The 12,441-nt window shown below is 39.5% G+C and overlaps 2 protein-coding genes across 2 annotated transcripts; one reads left to right on the top strand and one right to left on the bottom strand.

Annotated features, from left to right (window-relative positions):
• Positions 1–2,466: 2,466 nt before the first annotated feature.
• On the bottom strand, positions 2,467–7,248 carry LOC112562208 (EKC/KEOPS complex subunit TPRKB-like). Its single transcript, XM_025235303.1, has 4 exons — positions 7,096–7,248; positions 4,190–4,312; positions 2,862–3,047; positions 2,467–2,684 (listed from the first exon to the last, which is right to left on the bottom strand). The coding sequence occupies exons 1-4, from the start codon at positions 7,237–7,239 to the stop codon at positions 2,592–2,594; spliced, it is 546 nt and encodes a 181-aa protein (XP_025091088.1). The 5' UTR covers positions 7,240–7,248; the 3' UTR covers positions 2,467–2,591.
• A 170-nt stretch (positions 7,249–7,418) lies between these two features.
• LOC112563036 (39S ribosomal protein L16, mitochondrial-like) lies at positions 7,419–11,980 on the top strand. Its single transcript, XM_025236728.1, has 4 exons — positions 7,419–7,549; positions 8,592–8,657; positions 9,118–9,275; positions 11,326–11,980. The coding sequence occupies exons 1-4, from the start codon at positions 7,501–7,503 to the stop codon at positions 11,782–11,784; spliced, it is 732 nt and encodes a 243-aa protein (XP_025092513.1). The 5' UTR covers positions 7,419–7,500; the 3' UTR covers positions 11,785–11,980.
• The last annotated feature ends 461 nt before the right edge of the window (positions 11,981–12,441 follow it).

Here is a 12,441-nt window from a genome sequence, read left to right as displayed (position 1 = left end):
GTCTAGATTGACACTTACTTCCCTTGTTTTAAGCTCATTAAATACATTTTAAAAAATGATGTCTTGCTTCCAAGAATTCTCAGGGTTTTTTTTTATGTTATCGAATTTTGCCTGCCGATTAGTTGCCCTAGTTCCTAGACTGATGTCCTGGTGGGCGTTTTTGTAAAATGGTTTCTCCCGTGCGAAGGACGGTAGGGTGGAGATCACATGCAACAAACCGAGCAATAAAGTCTTTCTCAGCCGAGTACTTGGTGTTGGCGTTTAGAAAGCTGAAGTGAAATTGTTTGCAACTGAACTTACTGTCAGGGTTAGGATCGACAATTGAATGTTTTCTCCATAAAATAAAATAAAAAATAAGGGAAAAAAAGATGAACAGTGGAAATGACACAAACACAATTGAATTTTAAAACTTAATTTTTATTGCTTTCGACTATCTGTCTTTATATCTCTATTTTTTTCTTTACTCATAAGGGATGATAATATTCAAATTAAATATTTTCAGTTTATTCCCCTGGTGACTGCATGACAAAATGTACATCTGTGTTTTGGTGCAATGTTTGTACCTTTACAAATGAGCAACAATTCACACCTGTAACACAGATCGAGCCCATTCACCATCTCCAACAGCGGCCCCACTGTCCATGTTTGTCAGTGAGCACGTGTGAAGGACTTTGTTGATCACGTACATGCACATTCAGCCTCGTCCACCTGTTCGCTTAGCGGTACGGTTAGTACCTGTCACCAATACAGTGAAGGTTGGCTGCGCAGAGTTCATTTCTCGTCTCGGGCACGCTGTTCTTTCTCTGCACGTGGCATCTGTTTACAGGGCTGGCTGCCTTGCCGTGATATAGCCTCCGTTGCTGGCACGGCGTAAAACACCAATCCCCCCCCCCCCCCCACACACACACACATACACCTGTTCGCTTCAAGTGAAGATTTCAAAAATGGGTGGACATGTGCTGATCATCTTGTGTTGTCCTGACATAATATCGTTTGTATTCTGTAACTAATCTCCGCTAGGTGACAGTTATTCTGTAAGTGAAAGAATGTAGCTTGCGGTACATCGGGTATTATCCCCATTCAGTATAAAAAAATTTGCTAAGTGTGCCAATGTGGGACATGTAAATGATACATTGAGAAAACGGCTTGTATAGCGCATACTCATACTCGTTAGGAGCATGCTCGAGAGCTTAAAACAAGACTGAGACATGGACAACATATGAAGGACAAAAGAATAAACAACAGCATTGATGACAAATATAAAAAAATGCAAAAACGAACCAAGTAATAAAAACTAAGAATATCGTAATTCTGCAGAGGTAAAAAGAGTAGGAAAGTAGAAATAAGCAGAATTTGGTTTGTGTCAAAAAACACTAGAATTGTGTAGACTGTGCTAGGAGTAATGCTCAAGAGGTGAATTTTCAGTGCAGGTTTGAAAGACTCAATTATAGGTAGGTGGCTGATAAGAAAAGGAAGGGATCTTCATTGTTTTTCTGCACAGTGACTAAAAATCCTGTGACCGTATGTTCTGGTGACAGGAACAGTTAGGATACAATCATCAGACAAAGTGCGTAGTTGTCTGGTTGGACATAAGGAATTAAATGTTCAGAGAAATAGCAAAGACCTGCAAAGAAATTAAAACTGCGTACGGACAGTTTGTATTGAATGCGAGTGGATGGGTAGCCAATAAAAAACACGAAGGAGAAGAGCGACATAGTCCCATTTCCTTGCTCTAAGCACCAAACATGCTGTGGAGATCTGTACTTTATGGATGAGGTATGAGGGCACCTGTGAGCAAGGAGTCACAAGTGTGGTCCATGATTCTCTTCCATACAGTAGCAACGTACAGGTTGTCAGTGAAGGTAAGTGAACTGACAAACAGCTTTGGAGCTGACGGTTATGACTGGCACCTGTTGCCCATCAATCAAGCACTCCTTCCTCCCCATTGCTAAAGGCCTCAAAGCAAAGCTACATCAGCAACATTGCAGATGCTGTCAGAATACAATTACAGGTAAGGATTAACTGCCTTAGCTTTTTCTTCAATGCATACTCCTGAAGTGCTTTCCATTACTGGATGTAGCCACAAGGCTGCAAAGGTTTTTCGGACAGTTTCCTTCTAGACGATCATGATTATCCTTGATTTTCGTTTCTGGATGAGCAAGAAACTTTGACCTGTAAAGAGCCAACCACTCAGCAGAGGTGTCATGCAGATTTTCTGCCCTTGAATGGGTTACCTTATGTAAGCTTGAAAGGGACTTTCTTTTTAGTTAGGGAAGATCATTTATGACAAGTAAAGCCAGTGCAAAAGTTATATATTCAAGGACTTTCATTGTTCAATTGGAATCATTTACTCATCACATTTTCAATGCAGAGCTCAACATACTTCCAGCCTGATATAAATTAGTGGCACATACATATGAACATACATTCTCACAAAAACAAAATCTGAGTTTGAAAACAGTCTTAATTTAGAAACAAGTACAGATTGTTTCATATAATATTTTAATTTATTATTTATCAATGGAGATATCATTAAAATACAGAACAATATAGCAACGAGTGTTTATAAATACAAATAAAATAATCAGAAATTACAAAGAAATGATGTCTTTTGCAGCAATCCTTGACACAAGTGCATCCAAGGCTGAACAAGTTGAGAGCTCTATGTCTGCCAGCTTGTATTCCTGAAAAAAATAACGTTCCAGCTACAACTAAGCTCAACTGACAACTATAATACCCTAGAGAAATAGTAATCATAGGACACTAGCACTGCCTAATACTACACAAAAATAGTACATGTACTATATTAGTCTTTTAAGCTACCATTTAGTTGAACCCTGTATGACCTCTTCTCATCTTACCTTTTCAATCTCACTCATGTCTGCTAATGACGGCAGCTCATCAACAGCCACTTCCTCACCAATCACTGTTTCTCGCAAGCTCTGAAGAGCCTTACATGTTTTTTCACTCTGATCATTTTGGACAACCACCACCAGAAGGGACTCATCTCTATCACCGATTCCAAACTTTCTAAAGGACTCAGTGATCTGAAACAAAACCAGACACGCTAAATAATAATCATGAATAAAGAAGAAAAATGCAAAATAAATAATCCCTGTCCACTATATCAGAAGCTCTAATAATAATTAAGTGAAACTAAAGAAGTAGTAATAATGTCCTCAGTTAAACATGCCAGTCTACTACAGTAAAAGCTGCAAGCACAGTTCAAAGACTAAAATACAGTGGAACCTCACTTAGCGAACGCCTCCGATAGTGAACATTTCGGACAATGAACAAAAATTTCGTTTAAAAATTTGCACTGGACAATGAACAAAACTTCGAATAATGAACAGCCATGTCACCCACACGTGACCAGCCAGCATGTCAGACCAAGCATCATTCGCGCTTGAGACACAATTACGATCAGTCATTCGTTTTCTTTCTTATGTAGTGATTTTTGTGATTAAAGAAATGTGCACGGAGTGGGGGGGAACTGCAATTGTTTGTAGAATAGTCTTTCCCTAATAGTGTGATAGGTAATAGGAGCCTAAACATTTACCGAAAAGTGTTACAAAAAAGGCAGAAACAACAGACACTGGACAAGTTTTTTCCTTCAACCTCAAAGCGACAGAAAAGGGATGGCCCCCCATTTTACAATGTCAGGTCCTAGTTTCAGGGTTAGATTGGCAGTCAGTGCCCCAGTTTCAGGAATCTTCACTCATTCCTAACTGATCTAATACCTCCCTTTGTTGAAGACATGAGTGATTTACTTCAACTACAATTCCTCAAAATGTACAAGTACAAATACAAACGTGTTTTGAAAATTATTCTTAAAAGCCAAACATCTACCTCCAAACCCCTGCAAAGAAGCACTAACAGTGCCAGCTACTCTAGAAGTCATATTTTGCTATGTCCATCTGGTCTGACAAGTACAGTCACTGTCAGTGCCCGATACCCTAGTGATCAGGCCTTGTGAATTGTATCTATCTGGTCTGCTGACAACTACCCTAGTGGTCAGTCTTGATAAGTGTCCATCTGGTCTGTACCATCACTGTCAGTGTCAATTACCTCTAGTGGTTAGGCTTTACTAATTGTCTCTATCTGGCCTGACCCTCATCCCAGGTCAAACCATTTTTTCCCCTTACTGATGGTGAAAGTTTGGGTTAGGGTTAACCTTTTTTTCTTTTACCTTTCTGCTTGGGGACAGATTGAAAAGAATTTCTGAATGGACTGTTTTTGTGGTCATCTTCCCTTGTTTCTGAGAATGCACAGCTTTATTAGCTGCCACAATCACCAAAAATGGGTCCATTACCTGAACAAAAATGTAAAAAAAAGTCAGTTATCTAGTACAAATAATGTGCTGTTAGTTATATTTTGTACAAATAGTTTACTGTTACTTATGTATTGTACTTGTAATTTTATCTTAATTATATTGTACAATATGGTACCTAATAATGCCCAGTCACCATTTGGTCTAGCTCTCCCATTAGCTGAGGTCTTCATATGCAACCTTATCCATGTGTATTGTACAAGTCTGCATTGTTGAACTCTTTCTGACTATTCTTCTTCGGCTTCTTACATCTTCATCTGTACCTCCGTCTTTGTTGACTATGCTGCCAAGGTAGGTGAAACGGTCAGACTCTGTAATACATTCCCCATGTAGCTGTAGTGGGGCTTCTTGCTTGTTGTTAATCCGCATTACCTCTGTCTTCTTGATGTTGATGGTCAGGCCAGTCATCGCTGTTTCTTCTGTGAGCCAAGTGAGCTTTGTCTGTGTTGTTGCTTGTGGAACAACAGGCTGATGTCATTCACAAAGTCAAGATCCTCAAGTTACCTGGCAAAGGTCCACTGAACGCCAGTGTTGCTGTTAGAGGTTGTTCTTCTCATGATCCAGTCTATGACGATCAGGAAGATTGTCGGTGAGAGCAGACAACCTTGCCTCACTCAAGTCCTCACTGCGAAGGGGTCAGTCAACTTTCCGTTGTGTATCACCCGGCATGTCGAGTCCTCATACAACTGCTGAATGATGGCAATGAACTTTGGTGGAAATCCGTAGTGCTGCATCAGCTTCCAGATGGTTTCCCTGTCTATGGAGTCAAAAGCCTTCTCAAAATCCACAAAAGTTATGTAGAGTGACTGCCATTCGATTGACTCTTCAATAATATTTCATAGTGTGGCGATATGGTCTGTGCATGATTCGCCATGCCAAAAGCCTGCCTGCTCTTGCCTCAGTCTCTTGTCTAGGGCATTCTTCAGTCTCTCCAGGATGATTCTGGTCAGCACCTTGCTATGAATGGACAACAGCGTAATCCCATGCCAATTGCTGCACTGTGTCAGATCGCCTTTTTTGGTTAGCTTTACTAGATAGCCAAGCTTCCAGTCTGGTAGAACTTGCTCCTGCTCCCAAATTTTCTGCAGCAGGGGGTGTAGCATCTCCGCTGCGGCTGTTGGGTCTGCCTTGAGTGCCTCTGCAGGAATGCCATCTAGGCTTGCTGCCTTGCCAGAATTCAAGGACTTGAGGGCTTTGATGATTTCCGCCTTGGTTGGTGGGTTGGTGTTTACTTGGAGCTGTTCGTTTAGCTGGGGCAATGTCCAAAGTGGTTGTAGTTGGTGGCTGGTTAAGTATTTCATCAAAATGTTCCACCCGGTTCCCAGTCACTTAATCCCCAGACACTTCATCCCCGACACTTAATCCCCGACACTTCATCCCCTAGACTTTTAATCCCTAAGCACTTCATCCCCAGACACTTAATCCCTAAACTAAATCCTTAACTATAAAAATTATGAAGTCAGCGAAAAATTTAATTGAAGTTCAAATTCAAATCATGCTATTAACTTCAACGTCATTTGAACATCAACAACATTAGTTAAAGTTCATATAAGCTAGTAAATGTAATGTTCTTCAACAATATGATATGAAAATTGTTCTTGAGTGTTCGCGAGGTAATTGCTGTTAATCAATATGAAAGGTAAGCTAATGATCGGAGGTACAGAAGACGATCCATTGACTCATATCTCTCTACAATGTTGCTAATTCTCCTGGAGAACTCAGCGTATTTCCTCTTTGGACGTTTCTCTGTGCCGGCGCATGATTGTAGAACAGACCCTTGTGTAGCTGACAATTCTTACGTAGACCATCAAGGAATGTTCACATTGTTGGGTGATGACAGGAGAAGAGAGATTGAAGGGCGTGATGCCAACCCTCCACAGAGTTGTTTGTTCGTGTTATACAGGCATTAAACAATGCTTTATAAAAGAATCAGTGATTAGAAATCACACATTGCTCTGTACAGGAGTAAGTGTGTGGGGATGACGTTTTCTAATTCAATGCTTTGACAGAAGCATTACATAATGCTTTATAAAGGATTAAGTGCCTGGGGATGAAGTGTCGGGGATGAAGTGTCGGGGATGAAGTGTCTGGGGATTAAAAGTCTAGGGGATGAAGTGTCGGGGATGAAGTGTCTGGGGATTAAGTGACCGGACACCGTTCCACCCAGCAAGATCTTTGTTCTGCATCTCCGGTAATGACGCTGCCATTCTTATTCTTTATTGGCCTGCATGCATTGGTGTTTTTCCTTCCTGACAGAATTCTTGTAATTTCGTATAGTCTCTTTGTGTTATTTGGCCCAACTGCTTGTTCTGCCTCTTCTGCCATCCTGTGTGCGAACTGTCTCGTCATCATTTGAACTCTTCTTCACTTCTCAGTTTATCTCCCAGTACTTTGCTCTGAGCTCTTCTTTTTCCTGCTGGTCTTGAAATCGGTTGATTTTCTGTTTCAGCCATTTCCTTTCCTCTATCTTTTGCCAGGTCCGGTGGTGCTGATGATCAGACCAAACTCGTCGCATGCTACAAACAGACGTTCCACCTCACACTACAAATTACTTTTATGCAATATCTTGTCAGTATCACGCACATCACACAAGCATCAACGAGCAGTCACAAAAATACATCGGAACAGACTAAATCTAAAGTGACTCAGTCTCACTGGATAGCTTCTGATACATCGTACAGCATGCATATCTACAGTTGCACTATATACTATCCGTCAGCTCACTTTTAGTTTTACATATTAAAGTGTTATTATATATATCTTACCATTGACGCTTTTAAAAGAGATGCATCAAGCTTTCCACCCATTACGGCTTGCTTTATTTCTTTGGCGTTTCGAACGTTTCGAAACAACGCCAAAGAAATAGTTACATCAGGATACAACACATGCTTGAATGTTTGGGTCGCCATATTATTTATCTCTTAGGTAAAGCTGTGGATATCTAATTTATTTAGGAACAATATTATATTTTAAGTAATTATTGATGCAGTAAACATCAAAAATAAAGAATAAAAGTACAGAAAATGGTTTGTTTAAAATGAAGCTTCTGTTACTAATCATGCGAAACTAAATATTTGTTCTTAGCATTTGTAGGTCATCAGGTCGCTGGATTAGAAAATAAAAACTTTAGCTGTACTTATTATAAGCACAGAAGAAGAGAAAGATCAGGAATGGCTTTGAACTGTAGATCGCATATAAAATTATTCGCCATACCCAGACGTGAGTAATTTGTTTATTTTATTTATTTAAAAAATCGCAGTCTTTAAAGAAAACAGCGTAAAAGCTCTCGATTTGCTTTGGTCCCTCTCATTCTTCTAGACCAGGGGTGGGCAATTAATTTTCCCAAGGGGCCGCATGACAAATTGGGATGGTTTTAGAGGGCCGGACTAATATAGTTAACTCAGTTTTACCCAATACTGTATATATAGTATATATACCAGCGGGCGGGCCGGTAAGAGACCTCGACTTCCTCAAGCACAGCCCTCAAAGACAATAATTGCCTATCCATTATCCTGGTGCTTGGTACAGGCGCACTTCAAGGTTTCGTCCTCGCACCTTCCTGTACAGACTAAAATACTACAATTTAGGAAAATTTGATGAGGCCTCCTCCAAGAAAGATTCCCCAACCATAAAATATTAGAGATACTTCCCAACTGCAGGACCCTTATAAATATCTGTTGTACACATTCACCTTCCTTTCTCTTTTGATATCATGGTATGTTTATTACTGCTTCTTCTTTTAGTACCTAGTTAATTACTTAGCTTATTTTTTACCCTGTAAAGGGCAAGGTCTAAATGAAAAAAGCATGTTTTGCTTACTTTACCTCTCGATCATTAATAAAGAATTGCATTGACTGTCTTTTTACCAATGATTATGTCTCTTGCGGATCCTGCCCAATGGCGAAAGTTGCTGATGACACCACAGTTGAAAGTCTCATCACATACAATGATGATTCTGTGTACCGCCAAAAGTTAGATCACCTGGGAACATGGAGTGGGGAAAGTAGGATACAGCTAAATGTATCTAAGACCAAGGAGATGGTGATAGCTGACTTCTGGAGAGGAGGCCATATGGAGCGTCATATTGTAAACTGTGAGGCTATAGAGCAGGTTGATTTTTCCAGGTTCTGGGGACCACTGTCTCCAGTGACTTTAGCTGAGACATTGATATGATGTCTGTCATTAAGAAGGCCTGGACACAAGTTTACTTGCACCTGAGTATGTGAAGTGTGTTACATTGATGTAATTTTATCTCTTGCAGGCTTTCATGTCAGTTACCAGCAGTGTGTTACTTTCATGAAACTTCAAATCACACCAGATTATAAGGGTAAGTATAGCTTTTAACACAATAACAGCAAGCCAGTAAAAAAGAAAATAATTGGTAATATGCAGACTATGACAATAATCAGTGTTACAACTGTAGAAAATGGTAATATACACCTTTTTGACAATGATCAAGAGCTTTACAACTGTAAAAAATGGTAATGTACAGAGTGATGACAATGAACAGTAGTGTTACCTTGTCGAAAATAATAATACACAGACTTATGACAATTATCAGGAGTGTTTGCAACTGTAGTTGGCTATCACAAGATTGAACCATAAAACACTTTGTTTTTTTTTTAATAAAAAGAGTTATAACAAAGAAATTAAAACTTATTTTTTCATGTTTTTTGTGTTGAAGATTGTTTTTTCTGGAACAGTAATGGTTAAGATCAAATGTCAAAGATTTTTCAAGAGTAATTCTTCATATTCTCTGTATTGCATTGTGGGATAACATGTTACAGGAGTGGAATTTCCTGAACGAAGAAAACTGAGATTTTTTGATAAAGTGCCACAGCTGCCTCCTAATCAAAGACCTCAAAAAATGATGAAAGACTTGTATGATATGCGAGGCCCTGAGCTCATTCACAATAAGCTGCAGTATGCTGAGTATGGCATTCAGGTGTGTTATTATCTTGAGTTGCAATAATACATGGGTTGTTTCTGTGCAGATTGAAAAAAAATTCATGTTTATAAATATTTAACTGAAGAGTATACATATATGTTTTGACTGTAAGGTACTTTTCAAGATTCCCTAGAATGAAGTATACAAATATATATATACACAAAGATATTTTGATATTTATCTATATGTATTTATATTAAATGTATGCAACTATTTGAAGACTGTTATAAGTAAAATAATATGGAGGAGGGGGAAAAACATGCTCTCATATTTTCTGATATCCAATCAGATGGGAAGAAAATATCTTCCATTGCAACTCTACCTATACTGACGGAAAAGTGTTTCTTTTCTGGACAAATAAACACATTACTTTATTTTCTGTTCTGGCTGACAGTGGTGAATTGAGGATTTCTTAGTCTTTTAACATTTCTTGTAGCATGGTGCTTAAGTCTCAAAGTTGGGTGCACCTTGCAAGGTTCCCCTATGTTATATAGCAGACCTGGGCAAACGCCGGCCCGCGGGCCGGATCCGGCCCGCCTCCTGTCTCTGACCGGCCCGCCCGCTGGCCGCCCACCAGTGAATATACTATATATACAGTATTGGGTATATATACAGTATTGGGACTATATTAGTCTGGCCCTCTAGAACTATCCCAGTTTCTCATTCGGCCCCTTGGGAAAATTAATTGCCCACCCCTGTTATATAGTGTTGTATTCAGTGGCTTATATAACTACTGTATGTAGGTCCGGCCCATGAAAATGAACTCTGAATCCTAGTCTCCTTTAGTCATGGCGCTAGTGCGTGTTTCTCTTTGCTGACCTCACATTTCAGCCATGCTATTATTATCTTTTCTGATCAGCTTGTCTCGCCGTTTTTGGTTTTCTCTTGATTGCCTAAGTCCAGGAAAAAAAATGCTTATTGTCATTGAAGACCTTTTGTTCATGGTTCTTATTCCCTCCCCTTGACAGGAGAGAGATGTGGTCTTCTCACTTTAAGCCACAATATGTAGTTTTTGTGTCTTTTCTGGTCCAAAAGGCATGTTGTTCTAATCTCTTTTAAGATGCTTTATGTCCTTTTGTAAATAGAGTGAAGTTACACATTTAAAGAAAAAAAGGAGGTATTCTTAAAGAACAAAGATGTAATCTTCTTACCATGAAGAGCATGTTTTTAAAATCTAAAAAAATATAAAATTTTATCACTTTAGCAAGGGTACTAATCTGGTGTGAATTAGTCTTTAGTAATAAGTATAAGTATGAATTAGGTTTTAGTAAAAATTATAATAACTAATAAGTCAGTGTGCATGGTGACTTCATGTTATCTCCAAGCATCACTATTCTCCACTTGGAACATTCTCATGATATGAGTTTCACAATGAGTAATGCAAGTGCATCTTTGTACCTGTACTTTGTCTACTTACATTAATGGATTTAGTTGTGATATACAAGGACCATGAATGTAGTGTTGTCAGCCATGTTAGTGACTTTATTCGTGGTGTAGTTTTGCTTGTATCAATCTGATATTAAGACAGCATGCCATTTGCATAGGGTCAGAAATAGCCAGTTGTCATGTTCATAGTACTTCTGTTATCTATTTGTCATTTTCTTAGTATTTTAGTTTTATATTTGTTATACAAGTGACAAATAACAGATGACCACGTTTATTAATTCCAACAAGCAATTATAACTTTGGAAGTGTGTTTAGTTATTAGAAAAAGAAAAAATAGCTAATTACAAGACAAGGATAAGGTAAGCAATACATCATGCCAGAATGTTCAAAAACAGTCTTATATCTAAAACCATTCCCAAAGCACATTTGAGCAGCTAAACTGCAGAGGGCACAACTAATTTGTACTCTAGTACAATAATTTGGTTCTAAAGGTGCATAGGGTTCAAATAATCTGTAGTGGTGGTACAACTAATTTTAGTGATTCTAATGGTGGGGTGGTACAACTTATTTGACTGACTCTAGTGGTGGTATAAATAGTCTGATTAATTCTAGTGATGGGGAGCATTTTCATTCTTTCACTCACAAACTTTGACCTCATCAGGCAACAGGTGGAGGATCACTACGCTGGGGTCACTTGGAAATGATTCGTCTTATAATCAACCGCAAGATGGATGAGTCACGCATGTTCGCCATGTGGCGCATAGACCAGCCATGGAAGAGCGTTACTAAGAAAGGGCAAGGCCATCGTATGGGTGGAGGCAAAGGGGCCATTGATCACTACGTCTTCCCACTTCGAGCAGGACGAATCGTGGTAGAGATGGGGGGTAGGTGTGAGTTTGAGGAGGTGTATCCTATTTTACATCAAGTGGCTCACATTCTTCCATTTAAGGCACGTGTGGTGAGTCGCCAGATGCTGGAGGAAGAGCCGAAGAAACAAGCAGAACTAGAGGCCATGAACGTCAACATGTTCACCTTTAAATACTGTGCCAAAAAAAACATGCTGGGATGCCACAGCTGGCTTAGCCCCTATGACTTTAAGTGGCATGGGAAATACCACTAGTAGCCTATGGGAGTTGGGGGACAAACTGTTGTGCTTGTGGGGCTGGAGGGTGGTTGGGTATCTCATAGTGAGGGTATGGAAAGTGATGTAAACTGAGCGTGGGAAGGCATTGAATTATGCATCTTTACTATATGCAAATGTGGTATTTTTGCAGATGTGATGAACTATGATTTAGTATTAAATGAAATGAAGTAGATGATTGATTATGTGCATATGGTGTCGGTGTAAGTGTGTGTGTGTGTTACTTGTGTAGATATGTGTTTCCTATGGGAATTTGGGGCTGATTGGACCTGTTAAAATGTACATAAGGACTTAAAAAATCAGGTTCTTTGAACTCTCCTGAAGAAAATCTGCGGCTGATTATGTTTTTGTCTTCAAACTGGTCATTTCTTAACACTGCGAGACCAGATGCTACAAGAGGACATTTTCACTGTTAAACAGGTCAGACTAATGGACCAGCATAACCACTTGTCAGTTGGAGTGTATTGGGGGGGGGGAGGGGCAGAGAGGGATAGCTTCTCTGGTATGGGAGCCTGTTGTGACCTCAGAGCACCTCAGGCGTCTGTGGTCCTGATATCCAACAACTCCAACTGGTTCCTCCAAGAAAATATTTGCATGTGATACTGGGTACTGTCTTGGTACGCTGTCGGGCAAATA

Source organism: Pomacea canaliculata, linkage group LG4 (genome assembly GCF_003073045.1).
Source record: "Pomacea canaliculata isolate SZHN2017 linkage group LG4, ASM307304v1, whole genome shotgun sequence".
Taxonomy (NCBI): Eukaryota; Metazoa; Mollusca; class Gastropoda; order Architaenioglossa; family Ampullariidae; genus Pomacea; species Pomacea canaliculata.
Note: the sequence above shows the minus strand (reverse complement) of the source record. Positions and strands in the feature narration are given on the sequence as shown.

Coding starts and splice junctions, on each gene's coding strand:
- LOC112563036 (XM_025236728.1), top strand. CDS start 7,501: ATGGCTTTGAACTGTAGATCGCATATAAAATTATTCGCCATACCCAGA. Junction 8,658..9,117: donor AATCACACCAGATTATAAGG/GTAAGTATAGCT, acceptor AACATGTTACAG/GAGTGGAATTTCCTGAACGA. Junction 9,276..11,325: donor ATGCTGAGTATGGCATTCAG/GTGTGTTATTAT, acceptor TGACCTCATCAG/GCAACAGGTGGAGGATCACT.
- LOC112562208 (XM_025235303.1), bottom strand. CDS start 7,239: ATGGCGACCCAAACATTCAAGCATGTGTTGTATCCTGATGTAACTATT. Junction 3,048..4,189: donor ATCTGTCCCCAAGCAGAAAG/GTAAAAGAAAAA, acceptor GTTTTGTTTCAG/ATCACTGAGTCCTTTAGAAA. Junction 2,685..2,861: donor ACATGAGTGAGATTGAAAAG/GTAAGATGAGAA, acceptor TATTTTTTTCAG/GAATACAAGCTGGCAGACAT.